At 32.5% G+C, this 21,000-nt stretch overlaps 1 protein-coding gene across 2 annotated transcripts; it reads right to left on the reverse strand.

Annotated features, from left to right (window-relative positions):
• Positions 1-409: 409 nt before the first annotated feature.
• LOC145322193 (scm-like with four MBT domains protein 1) lies at positions 410-20,983 on the reverse strand. Of its 2 annotated transcripts, none has more exons than XM_080164035.1 (25): positions 20,286-20,983; positions 19,748-19,804; positions 19,012-19,157; positions 18,713-18,830; positions 18,225-18,308; positions 16,686-16,804; positions 16,212-16,279; positions 15,605-15,724; positions 14,712-14,785; positions 14,314-14,414; positions 13,764-13,940; positions 12,931-13,032; positions 12,410-12,477; positions 11,795-11,934; positions 9,898-10,035; positions 9,362-9,437; positions 7,683-7,816; positions 7,065-7,191; positions 6,556-6,631; positions 6,034-6,149; positions 5,778-5,912; positions 5,247-5,315; positions 4,748-4,850; positions 2,760-2,848; positions 410-840 (listed from the first exon to the last, which is right to left on the reverse strand). In XM_080164035.1, exons 1-25 carry the CDS (start codon positions 20,446-20,448, stop codon positions 762-764), a joined length of 2,679 nt encoding a protein of 892 aa, XP_080020161.1. In that variant the 5' UTR covers positions 20,449-20,983; the 3' UTR covers positions 410-761. The 2 variants fall into 2 exon arrangements, with proteins under 2 accessions (XP_080020161.1, XP_080020160.1); XM_080164034.1 differs by having other exon boundaries at positions 11,795-11,940.
• Positions 20,984-21,000: the final 17 nt, after the last annotated feature.

Raw genomic sequence — 21,000 nt, forward strand, 5'->3', positions numbered from 1 at the left:
TTTAACTTAATTTGTATTTGCGCCTTTAAATAAAGAATTATATAAAAAACTAATTTTATAAAAAATCCTTAAAATTTTATGCAGATTTCAAATCTATTATATCGATTAAAAATCTTTAAAACTTTTATAGTCTATTATACATTCAATATTTTAATTTTCAAAATTTTGATTTTTTTTTGGAAGTTTGAAGCTTTTTTAGCTAGCAGCAAATTTTGAGATAGGACGCGGACGCTAGGTACACTTTCGGAAACTAAATTTCAGTTCATCTCTAATTGTCATTAAACTTGTAGAATATCTTTGCTATGATAAGGATGGTAACCTCCAAAAATGGAAACTCAAGAAATAAGATAAAAATACTCACTACGGACTTCTTACAAACCTCAAAATCAGTTATAATAAAATACAATAATTTCACTAAAAATTTATTTATATTGTAAATTTTCTGCAAATAATACAATAGATCTAAAAAAAATACCCGAAAGATTACATAATAAAAAGAAACATTAATAAGTTATAGATATGGGGCGCAAAAGTATGTAACTATCACGTAATCAGAGAGTTTTTTTTGATTTGATTTGATCTATAAGAAAAAAAGAAAATAATAACATTTAAGTAGGCAATTATTATCAAAATAGATTTATTTTTGCTTGATTACAAGATCATTACATACTCGCCCCCTCCCCATTCTCTTAATTTGATTTAAAATACTAGACATATAAACAAAACAACAAAAAAATTAAAAAGGGTAGGTATAAATATTTCTAATTTTTAATGTCTTTTTGGTTTCTGTTTTGATGTGCGAACTGAAGGTAAAAAGCTAGCTTCACACTCTCAATCAACCTAAAAAATAATATTAGTACTATGATGGTTATCTAATTGTCTTACAGACATAAATCCGCGGATAGGAAGGATTTATATTTTTTTAAATAATAATTTTTTGACAAGCAAAAAGTTTTTTTTGTGCCTTTGTTTTTTTTACTGTACCATTAGTCTATTGTAACCTTAAAAACGGTTATTTTTACAAATAGCAATGGTGGAAATAGAATATAAGGGGATATTGTGACATGGGGAAAATTGTCGTCAATTTAGGTTGCTAACATGAACCCAGTTCCTCCATCCAGTAGGAGGAGAGCCACAGTGGGATCTTTTGCCAAAAAACGGGACATTAAGGGTAGACAAAAGTAAACATCAATAAAAAAGCTTGTATTTGACGAAATGATGTAATTTCTTTTGCTTTAACTCAAAAATAACATAAATTTTGCTCCTGTTAACTTCTAATGTGCATTTGGTAAGTACGTCTGGCGGTTTTGGAGGAGCGAAGCTACCCTATTTTTAAAAAATCTATAAACCTTCATAACTTTAGTTAGGATAGGAATATTTTAACAAAATAAACGTCTATGTAAATATTTCTTCAATTCAAACAATGTTTGTGAACATGAATATAGCGTCAGGTGCACCCAGTTCGAGTCCCGGGATTTTTAGGTAGGTCCAGTATAAGTAAAATAGGACACTAACAAGGCATGTTTTCTAATGTTTTTTTTACAGATATAAACAACAATAACATAATTTTCAAAACACTTTTGATTTTGTGTTAATACCTTTATTCTAAGTCTAGCTATCTTCATTTAAAGTTTGTATAAGAATATAACCATAATTGCTTACATTATATTCTCTCTCAAACGTATATTTCTCTCTCTCTCTCAGACGCATATATAATGTTTTTGCAATATTATAATTAATCCCCGAATTTAAATTTCTGCTGAACCAAAACCAGTTAGAAATACATTTTTTTTCAGAACACATGAAATTGAGCAAATTTAATTGCTGAAATAAAAGTATTTATAAGTCATCTTTTTTTAAGGACTCCTTGTTCCCTTAAATGTCCATTAAAACGGCGAGAACGGCAAAAATCGTTAAAAATCACACCTACGGCGGCAAATAACGGCGAAACGGTTGGCCGGAGGCAAATAATGCATAAGTAAAGAAAGTTCCGCCTCAAAAAGTTAGAAAACATTGCAGAGATGACTTTGGGCTCTAAAATGACTCCTTCCCCCTCTAACGAGGGAAAATTTCAAATTAACAAGAACGAAATTATTCAAACCATGCAATGTAAAATGCTCAATTACTCAAAAACGGCCGGGAGGCCCTAGGTTATGAAAACTGTTTTAAACACAATACATGTTGCATATTAATATTATTATTGCAAAACCCGGGGCATCCTGGCCGTTTTTGGGTAAAATGGAGAAACTGATTTTTTGGGGTTAAAAATCTTAATATTTTTGGTGAAATTTTCTCACAAAATGTCAATTTACACCACCAAAAAAATATTTTTTTTAAAATTTTTCTTTAATTAGACATTGGTACAGGTATCTGAAAAGTACCTCAATCAAAAATTATTTTCATAAGATGAACATAAATGTATTTTTTGTAGCTTTGAAAAAATTGTGTAAAAAAATCTGGAAAATCATCAAAACTGAAAAGAAATTTTTCACTACCTTTTTTAAAAATGGCATAAATCCGCCAAAAATGAATATTTTTTAAAAATTTCTTTTCTAGCTGTCTACTTACAGCCATTATTAATTCCTAGGATAGATAAAAGTCAATCTTAAATTTTTTGGATGTCCCACTGGATCCCACTGTGCGATAGGGAGTGCGGTAGGGTAAAGAAGGTGTGGGGTATCATTATTTTAGCACTTTACACATTTCACATAGCGCAGCTAAAATTCTATAAAATTTAATTACCATGTGTCTGTATTTACCTGCACAAAGAGTAAGCTGTAGTGAATTTTATCCGCCAGTGATCCAGAATTGTTGGCAGATTAAGCAACAGAAACGCTGGACCATCAATCTAAATTTCAATAACTTAATAATTAATCCAAAAATTTTAAAAGCTATTGTTAGTGTCGAAACGGTCAGTCTTTTCATGATTATTTCTTTAAATAAGATTTTACACCTTAGTAATATTTTTTTATGGGGGGAGGGGAGAGAGCAGGGTGGGCATACAAAAAAAACCACCCAAAAAAACCCACCCAGGGTTTTTTTTAAAACCCATTGAAAAAACCCCAAGGTTTTTTGGGTTTTTTAAATTTACAAATTAAACCTCTATTTACTCAAAGACTAGGATCTAATAACATTTTAAAGCAAATTTTACCTAAAAAACGTAAAAAAAATATGAAGTAGGGGGGGGGGGGTTAATGCAACCATCTCGTAATCAATGATTAAATGGCACTTAGAATTCGAATTTTGATCTGAAATTTTGCATGAATAATCCTTGGTAAGTCTATTTTCCCTAAATCGAACAAAAAGTTGGTAAAGTAATAGCTAACGGCTGGCAGCTCAGATGTTTTGCCATTTTTCGGCTATCTTAAGAGCAAATTAGTCACTAAACCTATTTCCACATAATACTTTTTGTCGCACAAAAACCTTATCAAACGGTTCTAGCCGGTTGCTGTAGGTACTAGAAATTTTAAAAATGGTTATTGCTATCATTTAACATGAATTAAACCAAAATATGTTTTAAAAAGTTGATTCCTACGTAATTAATGATGAATTTGCCCACAAAATAGGCAAAAAACGGCTAAACAGCTGAGCCGCCAGCCGTTACTTTTTCCAACTTTTTGTTCGATTTAGGGAAATTAGACCTACCAAGGATTACTCATGAAAAATTTTAGATCGAAATTCGAATTCTAAGTGCTATTTAATCATTGATTACGAGATGGTTGCATTAACCCCCCCCCCTTATAAAAATGATGCTCTTCTTATTGTTCAAATGTTTATGAAATTACTTTCTCTCAAAACTTAATTTCAGAAAACGCTTTGCTACTAAATTGATGATATATTAATTGTGTAAATTACATAATCATTAATCATATTTGATTTTTAAACTAAAACATAACAATTTATGAAAGGAAATAGTTACAGTGGCGTGCAGAGGGTTTTATTAAGGGGATGTAAAAAGGGGAATACCTTATAATTTCTGGGAGGGGGGGGGGGGGGGGGTGAGTGTTGACAGCTTAGGAATAGAGGAGGAGGTTCTATGTTTTGAAGCTTTTAACCTCACCTCCCCTTTAATAGAATATTTTGTGCACCGTTGCTAATAAGGGTTTATTTATAATTGATCGAAATGCCAGATTTTTTCATTATCTATCTTGTTTATTGTGAAATCTTGCTTACCTTTTACCTACAACAACATAAACATTATTATTTCATCAATATATCAAATGTATTTGACTCCTAAATGAAAAAAACCAATAAAACCCGAAAAAACCAATAAAACCCAGGGTTTTAAGGGTTTTTACGGGTTGGGTTGGGCTTTTTAAAAAAAAACCTGGGTTTTTCCCCACCCTGGGAGAGAGGATTAGTTTTACAAGGCTCCTAGTCTTTTTCATTTGATAACAACAGATTTAGGAACAAATAAGTTAAGAACATTTCTGCAGATAGGACATTATTTTATACTAGTTGCTTCGACCTTAGCCTTTAGGGGAGGGCGAGGGAGTGTAAAAAAAAGATCCGAAAACCCAGGGATCTAAAGGGATAGACAATGGCCGATAAATAATGTACATTCCTAATGATGACACACAAAATTACCCTTCTGTAGAATAGTGTTGAAACGTTTGAACACTCAACTTAAAAAAAAACCAATCATGATTCTTAAGCCAACGAAAATAATAAAAACGTTGGAGACTAGTGTAATAAACAGCCCATTGTCTCCTTTCTCTCTGTGGAAACTCCCCTAATTTGATTTTACCTGTTCCTGTTTGAATGCCTGTGCAAGCTGTGAGATTTCCTCTTCTTTCTGACTTAATATAAACTCAGAAACCTTCTCGGGTGACCAGTTTACAGGATTACTTCTAAACAAAATCATTTGTTTTTTTTCAAGATTTTCATTAAAAATAAAATACCCAACCTTACAAAGTCATATAAAAGATCTCAAACATGTTAGATCCTTTGTGTAAATGTTTAGAAATAGATAACATCAAAGCGGTTTTTTTTTAGGGAGGGAGGGGACATTGGGCTGTTTATTTCACTAGTCCCCAAAGTTTTTAATGACGTTTTCTATCTGTTTGCTTAACAACTTTGGAGACTTCTATTTAATTTGGATTGGTTGGTTAATTGAAATCTACAGAAGGGATACATTTTTGTATCATTATTGAGGATTTACATGACTATCCTTTAGAACCCTGGTTTTGTTTAAATGTATAATAAATGACAAATTTGGTGAAAAGTACAAAATTTATATTGTTTACCTGAGATGTATCTTTTTAACTGGTGGTGGTTCCATCATAGGCCTTGCAGGGAATACTAGATCCTCATATCTTGAAAAAAAATGTTTCATATGATTTTATTAATAAAAAAGTATAAGGAATAAGCTTCTCTCAAATATTTGTTTCCAATTGAGAGAGGATGGATATGATAGATATAAAGGGATTGGACAATGAAGGATAAATGATAGTAGCCCCAAATATGATAATTATTGGTTTAAATGTTTGAACATGATTTAATTGTACAAACCAATTATTCTCTTTGGAGGGTGGTTGTAAACACGACCCGTCAAATGATTAAAAACCTTCCACGGACCTATGAAAAGGTTTATAGCAAAGTAGAGCTATACCGGTTCGGCAGTTATAGAAAATCTTCGGTACATACAGACGCACAGAAATACATCCTGTTATTTTTATATAATAATAATTTTGTAGTGGTTTCATCCAAAATTAAAAACATCCATTTAACTAATGGCAGATTAGTTGTAATTGCGGTAATATTGTAATAAACTGTACCTGAAGGCTGGTTCTAGCTCAATGCCGCGGCCAATTACCGCTGGATCCGGCTCATCAAACCCGTTAATCGGAGAGGCGCGTGACAGTGGCGTGTTTGATGGTGTTAGTGGCAACGGCGATGCAGGTTTAGGCTTTCTAATATCAGGGATTTATAGATAAGTATGGTTATAAAACAAGATTATAAAATAAAAACTTTTAGATACAAAATTTACTTTTACATAGGTTGAGCTAATTTACTTATGCATATGAACCCTGCCTGGAGCGAAGAAATTTAGGTGATGGGGGGCGGATGGGTGGACTTGGTGTATCATCTCGCAAAGATTCTTCCAACAGTTCCTCCATTTCTTCCATCTCTTTCGGTGTGGGCTCCACCTAAACAAACAATCTATGTAAAATATAACAAAGATAGGTTCCTGCGACTGTAGCGCATATGCTGTGATTGGTTTTAACATCCGTCCTTCTTACCGCATCGTAATTACAGACGTTAAATTTGTACCTTCTGCTGCTTTGACAGATGCGCAAAATTAATGACCAGCGTAAGAAAAGGCCTTGCCATAAAAACAAAACAAAAAATAAACAACTTAAATCCTTACAAGATCTTCCCAGGTAATAATAATGAACAATGAGATCTATTAATCGCATACCTATAGGTTTCAAAAATAGAAGATGAAATAGTTTTTAACTTACTCCTAAACAAATACATATAACAAGCATTTGTAATATTATAGCTATGCTGAATCAGTTACACGGATAATGGATGGGTGAAAGGAAAACTTGCCTTAAGTTGTGAAACAGCTCTCTTCTTGAGTGGTGGTCCATTTTCTTTATCTGGGGAAGTCTCTCGACTTGGATCCCTGAAATATATATATAATTACTTGATTGCACGTTCTTTCTCTTAAAATCCTGATTTTGCAAAGACCTAGCATTTTCACGCAACTAACATAGTAGCAGAATGTAATTGTACAGTCTAATAAAGTCTAGAATTTTCTCAGGGCCAAGATTCGAACCCACCAGTCCAGAAAAATAGCATGCAAAGATCTAAAGAAATAAGACAATGATCGATAAATTGTTGTACATCCCAATGACGATACACAATATTACCACTTCTGTAGATTATCATTAGTTGTTGAAACGTTTAAACACTCAACTAATGAATCAACCAATCAAAATTCACAGTCCCCCAAGTTGTTAAGCTAACGAATAATAAAACGTTTATGAAACTTTGGGGACTAGTGTAATAAACAGCCCATTGTTCCCTCACTCTCTGTCAGATATGTTAATATTGACCTTGTATTTGAGCAGGAAGGAGTGGCAGATTCAGTTTCATCGCTGCTACTCTCCTCTCCGCCATTTTTCTCTTCGCCGCCATTTTGTTCCTCTGGTTTTCGGTGCCGTTTTTTCCCGCCTCTTCGGCCTTTAAAAAGGAGATTGTTCAACATGTTTCATACATTTCATGATCTATTTCATCTAACTTAGATTAAAAATAAAACATGATTATTTTTCATGAAAGCTTAAAATTGCTGATTCATGAATAAACTTATTAAAACAACAGGAAATTCTAACTTAGAGGCAACGCCCATGGAAGTCTTTAAGCTGAGTAAAAACTTTATTTTTGTTAAGGGGGGGGGGGTGGGGGGGGGTCATTACCTTTTTTTGAAAGCTGGAAGTAACCTTCCCTAAAAAAGTTATAAACTTTCTTAGACCTTCTTTCTTTAGATGGGAAGCTTCACTGTAATGGAGAAAACAGCTAGAGACACGCATATTTTACTGTTACTTTTACAAAACAATTAGCTAAAAATTTTGAAAACATCAGAGAAAAAATAAGAAATTAATTCAAAATTACATTAAGTTAGAAAGACACACATTTTCAGACAAAAAAAAACTAGTCAATCATAATGTTCATACCTTTATTTTTATTTGATCTTGTTTCCAGTAGAAATTCATGTTTTGGTCTTGTCTGACATGCGGAGGGACACTCACCCCCCACTCTGACAGGTCCAAACAGGTAGGGACAACACTCCAGCTTCTGACAAACCTCCCTGAGATAAATTAACATTAACTAAGTAGTAACAATAAGAAATGTAGGTAATGTTAATACATTTCTTTGTTACTAAAAAAGCTAGGTACTTACCCAAAGAAGGTGTATCAACTTTTTTTTTTTATAGCGAGCCGGTTCTTTTAGTAAGTAGTAGATGTAAAATTTTTCATAGAATTCAGATATGCAATCGGTTTTTTTTGTAGACCTCTTATTTTTTAAGTAATTTAAGTTTTTTTAAAAAATAATTAAGTCGGTTTTAAGGTACTAAAACGCAACAAAATAAAAGAAGAAAATGGCCAGTAAGAACAAAAATAGTAAGATCTTTAATTTGACACCTTACTTTTAAAATTCTGTTGAGTAATTATTGAAAAAATCTATTTTTTTAACCTCGGTTTAATAAAAACTTTAGACCTAAATATTTTCTCAAACAGACATAAAAAACATGGGTTCATATATACCTTTAGAATCAGAAAAATATTACGAATCCATTGTAAGCAAAATTGAAAAAAAAGTAAAAAAATAAACAAATGGCCAATTATATTTTTTGTTCAGGCAACACTATCGTCTTCCCTTTTTTACCCCCTCTTTACCCCCTTCCCATTTTTATACTCAATTCAAGAATTAAGACGTTGCCTGTACAATATAATATGATATTTTCATATAATTCCTTTTATTGTAGTTTATATACTACATTGTAAACTTTTTTTTCAATTTTGCTTACAATGGATTCGTAATATTTTTCTGATTCTAAAGGTATATATGAACCCATATTTTTTTACCTGTGAAATAATAAAAGTAAGTTCAAAGTTTTTATTCTCATGGGTTTAAAAAAATCGATTTTTTCAATAATTACCTGACAGAATTGAAAAAGTAAGGTGTCAAATTAAAGATCTTACTATTTTTGTTCATAATGACCATTTTCTTTCTTTTTTTTGTTGCATTTTAGTACCTTAAAATCGACTTAATTTTTTTTTTTAACTTAAATTACTTAAAAAATAAGAGGTCTACAAAAAAACCGATTGCATATCTGAATTCTATGAAAAACTTTACATCTACTACTTACTAAAAGAACCGGCTAGCTATAAAAAAAATAGTTGATACACCTTCTTTATAAAAAAAATTAATAGCGAAGATTTTCTATAATTGTCCGTCCGTCTGTACGATTCGGGCAGCGTAACAACTCTTTAATCGTCATTAGGAAGTCCGTCAGTCAACTTGAAATATGATGTTTTTTTTAGTTTTTTGACAATAATTTTTTTCCAGTAAAAAAAATTCATATTAGTCTGATTTCAACATTTTAATTATCTTTCTTAGTATAATAAGGTACAATTATAATATTATAAGCGAAGCACCTCTAAAAGTAAGTCTAAAAAATGTAAGTATGTACTTATACAGTATCCTGTATTTCATCAATTTTCCAACAAATTTATATACATCTTTGTTAAGACTTACAAATTAATGTTCTTCTATTAAGATCTGACACTCTACAAAAGTTATCCTTGATCATTATGTGCTTATTATTGATCTAACTAAAAAAATATTTTACCTGCAAAATTCAGTAACCTGTTCAGCTCTGGAAGGAACCTCTACCTGACCCTCCAGCAGTAACACACGCGATTTACCTGGATATTATTGTATGTTAGACTTAAGCAAAACATGTGAGAGCCTTAAAATAGCGGATTCAAAAAAGTTTAAGTAAAATGTGTATTTTTCTAAAAACATATCAACATATATTGAGAAAAAGTAAAAAAACCTAATATTGTTTCAGAGACCTAAGAATTATACCTTTCTTAATTGTTAATAAGATAATAATAGATATTAAAACACGGCGTTTTCCTAAAAGTGCCTGTAATGCACTGAACCCCATCTTCCTTTTAAAAAAATTTGGAAATAAGGGGGTTACTTAGTTTAGTTAGGTTTATTGAGTACTTTGAAGCAGGATTAGGGCCCCCGGGCCCCGACAGGTCGTTAGGCACAGGAAAACAAATTACCTCACACTATTCTTTTCAATCTTTAGAAAAAAAAGGGAAGGGGTTCATGGATCAACAAGCACTTAAAGGAAAAAGCAACAAAAATAAATACCTTTCATGGTTTCCAACCAGAAATCCGGCCGTCTTCTTTCCCCGACTTCCAGCTTTTTAAGAACAGCTCCAGACTTGAAACTGGATCCTACGAGACGGGATAACACCTCCCTGATTACCAGACGGACGGGGCCAGGACCTACAAATATATTTTGCTGGTAATTAAAAGTAAATAGGTACATAATATGATTTGATTTTAGTTCCTATATGGGAGAGAGAGGGGTTGCTTACTGAAAGAAAGAAATCTTAGGACTGGATGATCGGGCTTGTCTTTAAAGCTTTACCAAAAAAAATTAAAGATTAAAAATAAGGAATTGGATTGATATCTTTAAAAACAATAGGTACTATTGTTCCAACCTCAAGATTTTCATTTCCTATAAGTGTATAAGTCCCCCAAACTTTATTTTTATGAGTAAAGGTAAAGTTGAGGTTTTCCAAAAAAAATACTTAGAAAGACTTGGGTTGCAAGCTAATGACCTCCCTTACAAATTCCTATAGGATAGGGACGCATTCGCTTGATTGATTTATAGAAGGATCAATCAATAGAATTTATTTGAAACCTTATAGAAGGTTCCTAGGAAAAAATATCTTCATTTGTATCAAAGATACAAAACGAAGAATAATTTACAAAACACGTAGTAAATTCTTAAACCTTCTGTTATAATAAAAACAAAATTTATAATAAAATACCTTGATTCAAATTTACATTTATAATAATTGTAAAAGCAATTAAGTACTAAAGTAATATCAGATTTTACAGTATTGTTATAAGTTGTTGACAAACAAAATTCTAACTTATGTCATTTACGAAACACAGAACTATAAGAAGTATGTGAGACATCTAGTGTTCGTAAATTGAACAATATTCTGTTTTCAGAGAGAGCCTTTTATGACACAGTCTCCGATATCAGAGACGATGTGTGTGTGTGTGTGTATGTGTGTGAATAAAAGAGCAGAACATTTTATTCAACGGGGGTTGGGAGGGCGATAAAGGGAATTTACAAAAATACGAGAAAGAAAGCATGAGAGAGATAGAGAGAGGGAAGAGAGGTATAGACAGAATAGGAGAAGGGGTGAGAGGGGGAGGGGAGTGAGTGAAAACAAAAAATATGTTAAAATGTTTGATTTTTCAAAGAAACATATAAACAAACATAGACAAATGATGTTTATTACACTAATACCCAAAGTTTTATAATAACGTTTTCTTGTTTATTAGCTTAACAATTTTGGGGACTTTAGTGAATTTTGATTTGTTGGTTCGTTGAGTTGAGTGTTCAAAAGTTTCAACCACTAATTTTAATCTACAAAAGGGGTAAATTTGTGTATTATCATTGAGGATGTACATCAATTTGTCGGCCATGGTCTTATCCCCGTATAAAAAGACAGACATAGACAAATGATTCATTCATTATACATTAAATTTGCAAGTATATGCATTTTGTATAAAAGGCACACGTGCATAAAATTTACTATAAATTAAATAAATAATGATTGTAAATTTACATTAACCTTACACAAAAAACAATTAATAGCTTTATTAAATAGATATAAAATTATTTGAAGATATTTGATTAATATTGAAAATTAAATTATTAATAACAAACTGTTCTAATAATACAGTAAAATATTATACTGCAATTAAATTCTATAAATGAGGTATTACAATATAATTTTGTTTTAGCATACATACGTATGCAGACGGAGTTAGTTAGAGTAGCAGACAGACAGGAGTACAGATAAATAAAAGAGTAGCTGCACTTTCTCAAAAATACCAACCTATCATCTGTAATTGCGCATCTAATCTTTATGTCCATCAAAATTAGGAAATATAGAACAAAGTTTATTTAAAGACGTAGTACATACAAATATAGAGCAGCTGTGCTGCTAAAAGTACCAACCTATGAACTGTGGAAGCGCCTCTAGCCTTTGTTTCCTCAAGAATGATGCCGAGTAGCATTGATGGTTGAAATAAATGGGGGGACACCAGTATCCTTTGAGAGATGTCTTGCCATGCTCTGTCTTGTCTCCGACAACAGAACTAATTCTTATAGAAAAAAAAATTATGTTAAAAACGCGTATGTCCGTAATAAGTGCAGCGTTTCGAACAAATAACAGCACATTAATTTTTATTAGATGAGAGTATTTTGGCTGCAATGGTGAGTTTTCTGGGTTTAAAATTACCAAAAGATAATCCTGTATATACCTAACATATTTAAAGAAATTAAGACAAAGGACAATAATTTTTTGTAAACAAAATAACCCTTTCTGTAGATTAATTATTGGTTGAAAAGTTTGTACAAGAACCCATAGTTTTTAAGGCAATGAGTGAGAAAAAGTGGTTATAAAACTTCGGTATCAGTATATTTTACAGTCTAAAGTCCCCTCCCACCCTGCATCATAAAAATTAAATTAAGTAAGAATAAGAATTGAATCAATGAAATAGATGCGATAAACAATACATTGCATATTTATTTGTATTATCCAAATATATTCAATTAAAAAAATTAACTTACTTTTCCTCTTTTATTTCTATATCTGTCTCTTCTTCAGTTTCACAGAAAGATTTCAGTTCCTCAGACACCTTAATGTAAAAAAAAGATTAGCTTTCACATTATTTAAAAAAATGGTAAATCAAAAGCACATAATTTCTTCAATTTTATTGAACCATAATAGCTACTTATCGTCCTTGTGATGTAATGTATGATGTTAGGTATACATCTACAAGCTTGAGGAAAGTTATGAACTTAAGTTAAAACTCCCTTAAAATTGAATTTGTGATGGCCAACCTTCCCCTTCCCCCCCCCCCACATAAAGAAATACTCCCCCTGCAAAACTTTTATATAGAATTTAGAATCATATAGGAAATGGCTCTCTGTAACACTGTAACAAAATTCTTATGATAGAAACTGTGGTAGAAAAACTTCGTTAAGAATGAACTGCGTTAAGACTCATTATTTACTCATCTAAGAAAAAACAGACAGTCAGACATACCCTAGTTGTAAAGTAGCTGCGCTGATAAAAAAGTAAATACTACCTTGATATCGAATGAATTAGAAGCTGCCCATCCAACAGGAAATATTCTGGTGCTGCCGGCGTTCACAACTAGATTTCTTTTCTCTCCAGAATCAAGCAATACCTGAAGATTAGGTATTAAGTATTTGGATGCAGAAAGAGAGGGGACAATGAGTTGTTTATTACACTAGTCCGTAAAGTTTTATACTAACGTTTTCTTATTCGTTGCAGACTTTTAATGAATTTTGATTGGTTTGTTTATGTTTATTAAGAGGTGTCCAAAAGTATCAACCAATATTTGTATTCTACAGAAGGGGTAGTTTTGTGTATCATCATTTGAGATGTAATTCAGTTTATCGGTCATTGTCTTATCCCTTTAAATCCCTGATTTAGATGAGTGCTTACAATTCTGGTGGTAGATGGTTCGAATCCTTTTATTAGTGGTAATCATAAAAAATCCGTGATGCTTAGGTAATCAGGGATAGATCAATGGCCAATAAATAACACAAGTGGTAGATGGTTCGGATCCTTTAAACATCTGTGATGCTATAGCAAAGTTAAGGTAGTATTTATTAAATAGATCGATTAACAATTAATAACACTACGCCAAAATCTGATGTGAGGAAATATGCCTATGAAAGCCATTCCTTTTTTGTGTAGGGGGGGGGGGGGGGGGGGGAATGTTGTAGACTAATTGATACGGCCTTGCTCCCTCTTTGATTTTTGCTTACAATATGCAAAATATTCTGAGAAATGAGGACTAATTGGTTATGAATTATAAAATCTGCCGTTCAGTTCACACTCAAAATTCTTTTAAATCAATAAAATTAACTAAATAAACAACGTTGGACCTACCTCAAGCAGAAGAATATGCTCTTTAACCTCCGTAATCTTTGCAATATTGATGGTTGGAGTGAGAGTTTCTGTCATATATTCCAGGTATTGTCCTGCCACAAATCCAGGATACTTGTCACTGTGACTGGGGAACAGATACTTAGGAGCTATCTTACTCTGGGGACTACATGCCATATTCTAAAATATAAACACACATATTTTCAAATTAAAGTATTATTATTAGAGTAAAATAATAGTGGGGGAAGGGTTTAAATAACTGATGTCCCCACCCCGTGGACACCATCTGCAAACTTCAATTGGGTCTTTGAAAATCCACCAATAGCGTCGGGAATAATAACACAGCCAAGTCGCTACAAAAGGGCCAAGGAATTTGCTCAATGCTAGGATACGAAAAATGTCTCAAACAGGGGGATCCAGGGAGTTGTCTGGCTATATAATAATATCTATATTTTTAAAGTTATTGCCTTATTAAAGTTTTATGTTATTTTTATGTCCCCTTTTATATCATATGCTTAGGGCACAAGCACTAATAATGATCATTAGACTATACCTGCAAAGAATCTCTGTCTAATAAACCTTCTCCTATAGCCCATGGAATAGAACAAATAGACTCGCAGCTTGAGGAACACACACATGTTACACGTGCCTCTTCTAAAATAGACCTGATTTTATAGATTTGATTTTATGTAAAACGTAGGACGAACGAACAAGGTTAGATATATATAGAAAATATTGACATTTTCCCTCAAAGTGGCTTGTTTGTTCAGCAATAACAAATTTTTAAAAAGGGGGGGGGGTGTAGTTTTTCGTTTGTTTGTTTATTACTTTAGGTGAGGTTGAGTTAGGTTATATTGGATAACTCCGCAGGGTTAGGGTCACCTGCAGGGATTAGACATGAGGAAATTAACTCACTCATATTTTCTCAAGCAAAAGAGGGATAATATTTACCTAATAATGATATTTTGAAGAATGTTTGATCAATAATTTCTTCCACAATGCACACTCGAAATCTTTCCTCCTGTCTAAAAAATTTTCATCAATATATGGAGCAAAATAGTTGAAAAATGACATTATGATTTTACTAAAATATTTTCTCACAAGCTGAAAGCGAGAATAGGCTATTCAAGTCAACAAACCTAAATCGTAGCTTTATAGAATAAGAACTTTTTTTGGGGAAAGAGGGTAGGTAAGTATTTTTTCTTTGTCTTTTGTCGTACGCTTCCTGTAGTAGTAGTTGTAGCCATGATTCTCTGAAGTTAGGACTCAGATGCACACGGAGACTGGAAGTGAGAATCCTTTGGCCAATCTTAAATTGGTAAGCTTCGCGCACAGCTGATTGTATTCTATACATTACAAGCTGACCCGCAATTCTCGTGGAAGCTACTCAATTATTACATCACCCTGGCCTAGAGTTTTGGCAGGTGTTCCATATTAAGCCACCCTAATTAATGGCACTCTCATACAAGGAGCATGGATTAGGGAAAGCATGGTTAGAGCTGCTTGATTTGTAGAATCCTAACTTCCTACAAATCTCCCCCCTTACAACCCTAGGGCATCTTAGGGAAGGTTGCGTGATCATAATCTGACAAATTGCAACAGCATTTGTCAACCAAGTGCAAAGTCTATGTGGGGACTTGAACTCGGTTTCTCCCAACCACAGCGTAGTGCGCTAACCACTACACTATGGGACACCCTCGTACGCTTCCTGAATTTGGACAAAGAAAGACTAACACCATATATATTGAAAAAGGAGAACCAAATTGGTCCAGCGATTAAATCGAAATTTTTAAGGCATGACAGTAAAACATTTCTCTTATAATAGGATATATATATATTTTTACCTTGGGTCTATGGCAGCTAAAAGCATTTTCTGTTGAAAATTATGTTTCATCAGAGGAGCGGCTGTAGGAAGCAAGTGAAGCAGCTCTATCATAGTAGCATCCGTGACTGCTGGATCAGAACTAAAAAGGATGTCAACATACATAAGTAGTGAAGTACAAACAAAAGCATGGATTGACAGACCGTCAGTGAATTATATAGCACCGACGGACCATAGTAAATTATATACTGAATGTCAATCAGGAAAACCTGATAAATCCATCACAAACATTTTAAGTCCCCATTGCTCACCCAAGGTTTAAGGCCCATAAAATATTGAATAATCTATCCATTTTTTCATCCCTAGATCCCGGAGAACAAGGAGCCCGCAACAAAGACATTAATAGACGTTGAATTTATGAACATCGCTAATGACGATAACCAAAATTATCCCTTCAATAGATTTGAATTATGGGTTGTAAAGTTTGGATATCGCAATTTTAAACCAACCTCTCAAGTGCTAAGAATAATGTTAAAAGTTTATGAGCCAACACAAAAAAAACTAGTAAACAGTATTGAAATAGAATATCAAGATATTTAGAAATATGGTCTTATTAAAGCTTCCTTTACCTGAAGCTGGATTTAAGAACTTTCCATACAGGTTCTGGGTGACCGAGGGCTCTTAAACTTTCTGGTACCTAAATATTATTTATTTAAAATGTCTCTTAAATTTTATCATAAAGTTTTTATGTATCAAGATATACCCTAATACTTATTAAATGTTCGATTAAAGGTAAATGGTATATTGGAATAACAGTAATAAGTGTTCTTTTAAAATGGATAAGTGGATGTAGAAAATACGTGGATATCATGCATGACAGGTGAAAAATTAACGTCAATATAACTCGCTCACATGAAACTCGTTTATAGGTAAGTTCGTTCATCCAGTATGAGTAGAGGTGATTGGGTAAAGGGGTGGAACGGGAGGATCGTTAAATTTGGAATGCTAGCTGCAAGTTCCACATTATTAATGAAAATGAAAATCTGGTGTAAGATCCAAGTAATAATATATCCAAATTGATCTTTTTGAAAAATGACCAATACCTGGAACTCAAATTTTTTGTTTGATTTAGCTACAGTGCCGCACAGACAAAGCCTGGGGTCGGTCATGAACAATCGTAGATCTGTGTGTGGCCGTAGATCGGGCGAGGCATAACTTAAACCTAAAAATTTATTTATCCATAATTAAATAGTAGAATTTTAATTTTTTTTTACTTGTACAACCTTTGACAGCCTAAGTTTACATGATGGAAAAGTGTGCTTATAAGGCCCATTGTATTCCCTCTTCTTAATGATTACTTAATAACTTATATTCTACCCTATTTTTTTACTTTATCCTATAAAGTATTCAGTAAACCTAAACATTGAACCGATTGATAAGTTATGTAATTTTAGGGAAAATGTACATTACCCTGTCCCGTTTTAGAAAAACTTTGTTAAAATTTTTGCCCCCAGCCATAATATGGTTTATTTATGCAAAATAATGACCCATGCAAAATATTTTTTCTGTAATGCAAAAATTGCGATGGTACAAGCACTGCAAAATTTTTAAAATTTGCAAAAAGACCTGTTTTTAAAGCTCTTGTACCATCTCAATTTTAAAGATTTTTAAAAAATTTCAATTCTAGTGTGTCAAAATAAACCTGAAATTTACCAAAAAAAATGGGGGCAGTCTCAATTCTAACATATGAAGGACAAAGGTGTAGCAAGTTATCTTTCAAAGTAAAAATTGCCAGATTTCATACACAAATAATAGGGTTAGGCCGGATTGGATGGATACAGATATCCGGCTGATCTATAATTCTGGATATCAAGTATTTAGGTTTATATTGACACACTAGAATTGAAATTTCATAAAAATCTTTAAAATTGAGATGAAACAAAAGCTTTAAAAATGGTCTTTTTGCAGATTTTAAAAAGTTTGTACCATCTCAATTTTAAAGATTTTTACGAAATTTCAATTCTAGTGTGTCAATATAACCCTAAATACTTGATATCCAGAATTATGAATCAGTCGGATATCTGTATCTATCGATTCCAGCCCAACCCCATTATTTATGTATGAAATCTGGCAATTTTTACTTTGGAAAATTACTTGCTACACCTTCTTCCATTATATGTTAGAATTGAGACTGCCCCCATTTTTTTTGGTAAATTTCAGGTTTATATAGACACACTAGAATTGAAATTTTGTAAAAATCTTTAAAATTGAGATGGTACAAGAGCTTTAAAAACAGGTCTTTTTTGCAAATTTCAAAATCTTTGCAGTGCTTGTACCATCGCAATTTTTGCATTACAGAAAAAATATTTTGCATGGGTCAATATTTTGCATAAATCAACTATATTATGGCTGGGGGCAAAAATTTTAACAAAATTTTTCAAATCCGGGACAGGCTAATGTACATATGCCCCCGATCGGAATGGCTTTATTGTATTTTAATCTTAAAGTCTTTGGATGGTTTTAGGCTATCTACCAGAGAGTACCAATACAAATAAGTTCTTAATAACGCAGAGTTAGCCTAACTCAAATTCCAAATAGACGCAAAAATTCATGCTAAATTCAGAGGTTTTTAATTCACTTACCCAAGAGTCCTCCTTTATTTTCAGTGACAGACACCATCCAGAATTTTCTTGGATCAGTCTCATCCTGCAGCTCAAACTGGGTCCCTGAAAAACAGTTACTTTGGTCCACTTACAGTTTAATGGAGTAGGCCCCTAGATCTTAATTTAAACACAAACAATCTTATATTACATTAAATTAACTGATAAAAATGGCAATTAAATTACTCATTTAAGAACTGGTTTTATGAAGATCCTATAAAAGCAAACTTGTTCTTAATTCTAAAAAATAATCTTGGCTTTTCTTATCATGATTGTGCGAGAACTCCTTGGGGATGAAAATAAAACTTTAAACTTAATTTTCTCAAAAATTAGATTTCTTAGGAATTTCTAGATGCCAGAAATTAAATCTACCAATCTTGTTTAGCTAAATGGCATTGGTCTAGTTAAGATTGGGAATTTGAAACTAAATTTTTACAGTAGCAGTGCAACCTTACTGTCTAATATCTTACCTATCTTCATGGAATCACACAGGATTGGACTTTTCCCCTGTTCAATATTTCTTGTCAGAGGTTGCCATCCCTGCCTCTCCATAAGCTCTGTAATTTTCTTGTAAATACCTTCTTTTTCCTAAAATATGTTATTAATTAATATTCTTTTACAATAAAAGCTGATTTAAAAGGTTTGTAATCTGAAATGTGGCTTTGTATTAGGCCCCGATTGTATTTAGGCTTAGGTAAAAAAAGTCATTTTCGATGTTTGTTCTAATTTTATTTAAGATATATGTAGGTATGAACTTTAATTATTTTACCTTAGCCGAACAAGGATCACCACGTAACGATATCTCTTTCTCCTGAGATTTAGCAAATCCAAAATAGAAGACAGGGTTGGTATCTAGGTTGTGCCAGGTATACTCGGTAGGGCATTCCAATTTTTCTTCCTCTACTGATATGTATCCTAAACAATTGAAAGTATAGTCATCCAATGCATGTTTTTTTATGTATTTAGCTTTAAAAAAAATTTCTTTTTTCAATTTTTAAATATCAGGGAGTTTGGGGACATTTGACTGTAAATTATGCTAATACATAAAGTATTCCTAACAAGATTATTTATTCCTTGAATTAAAAGCTTTTGGGACTTTATTAATTACCTATTGATTGGTTTGTACAGACTCATCCCTTTAACCGTGTTAAATAAGCTTATTAATAAGTATTACTCTGTGCTAATGGATGTAAATAGAATATACGTGGATATTTTTACAGAGGAAAAATTGTCACCAATTTAGCTTGCTCACTTGGCATAGACGTCCAAGGGGGGGGGGGGGTAATGGGGCGATTACCCCCCCCCCCCCCCAAATAAAAAGCTTGGACGCCCCTGTCACTTGGCACACGTTTATTGGTCAGTTGGTTTATCCAGTAGGAGAGGAATAATTGGAAATCGTTATTTTAGCCCGCTGCAAGTTTCACTTTATTTGAGACTATGAAAATCTGGTGTAATATCCATGTAATAATATATCCAATGCTGAGCTACTCAATTAAAAAAGTTACCTAAATTGACTAGTTGTCCGGAAACTAACTTTACATGGCAGAATGATATCTTGTCATCTGAAAGCAAAGGAGATTTTAAACACCAATAATTCACATGATTGTATTTTTAAACATCTCTAATTTTTTAACATAGTTGCTTTTTTTCCATATATTATTTTAACCTATACTCTAAACCACTTTACCTAATAACTACTTAATCTTTAAATAAAACATTTTAAGATTTTTTCGTGTGTAGCTTAAATTTGAGATAACCGCTGAACCGATTGAGTTCCATAGCAGCGTTGGTTTTGGATTTTTTTTTACTTTTAGAATTAAGTGCTGGGATGCTTCAGGCTATTTTTCTGCTCTTCCCTGCTATTAAAACATAGAACCCCTAGATGCTAGTTCATAAAAGTATCAACAAGTTTTAATATAGCTTTTGTCCTGAAGATAAAAATTTCTAGGTATTGTCTTTCCATATTTTTTTCTCAATTCTACCTATAGTTTTAATAAATAAAAAAAAGTGGGACATCTACTATACACTTCAATCGAATATTACCTTTTTCTATTTCACAAACAGAGTTTTGAGGTAGTAGACTGATGAGAGAGGATTCAACATGAATGAAACTATCCGCAGGAGCCTCGGCTCCCTCGACACTCTCCAGATATGCGTACCAGTCAAAATGCATTCTTCTGAAAATTATATGAATATATTTAAGCATGATCAAAATAAAGATGCGTAAATTCTCCTTAATAAAAATAAAAGTTCTTTTTCACTTCTTTCCCATGTTTTTGTTTACCTAGGTAAGAGGTAAAAATAAAAATAATAACCTATCCTCTCAGTGCAAAAATAAAACCTATGCACACTGTTTACGCAAATGTGTCAAAACTTCCCCCCCTCTTATTCAATATTTACTAAAGCCCAATAAACAATGCAATGTAGAGCACATAGAAAACTGTTCTGAAAGTCAAAGTAGGTAAATTTCAATATTGTAACTAATATTTTCTTTCTAGTTGCTTGCATGCTTTGGAAAAGAATTAATCATGTATGTTAATTTTTGACAGGGATAAAAGTTAAAGACAAAATATTTGTTTTCTTCATGTGTTCTAGACTTGATATTATCGTACTGTAAATGTTTTGATCATACTGTACCTAGGTATTATTTTAACTATATGAACATGTTGACAATAGGTAATGTTTACATAAGTATGTTAAGCGTATTCTTTTCAATGTTTGATAAGTATTTTAAGCGTAGATAATCATTTCAATGTAT

Source organism: Acartia tonsa, chromosome 6, assembly GCF_053477335.1.
Source record: "Acartia tonsa isolate MP-2025a chromosome 6, ASM5347733v1, whole genome shotgun sequence".
Lineage (NCBI taxonomy): Eukaryota > Metazoa > Arthropoda > Copepoda > Calanoida > Acartiidae > Acartia > Acartia tonsa.

Coding starts and splice junctions, on each gene's coding strand:
- LOC145322193 (XM_080164034.1), bottom strand. CDS start 20,448: ATGCTTAAATATATTCATATAATTTTCAGAAGAATGCATTTTGACTGG. Junction 14,415..14,711: donor CTTCAAAATATCATTATTAG/GTAAATATTATC, acceptor GGTCTATTTTAG/AAGAGGCACGTGTAACATGT. Junction 6,632..7,064: donor CCTTCCTGCTCAAATACAAG/GTCAATATTAAC, acceptor TATATATTTCAG/GGATCCAAGTCGAGAGACTT.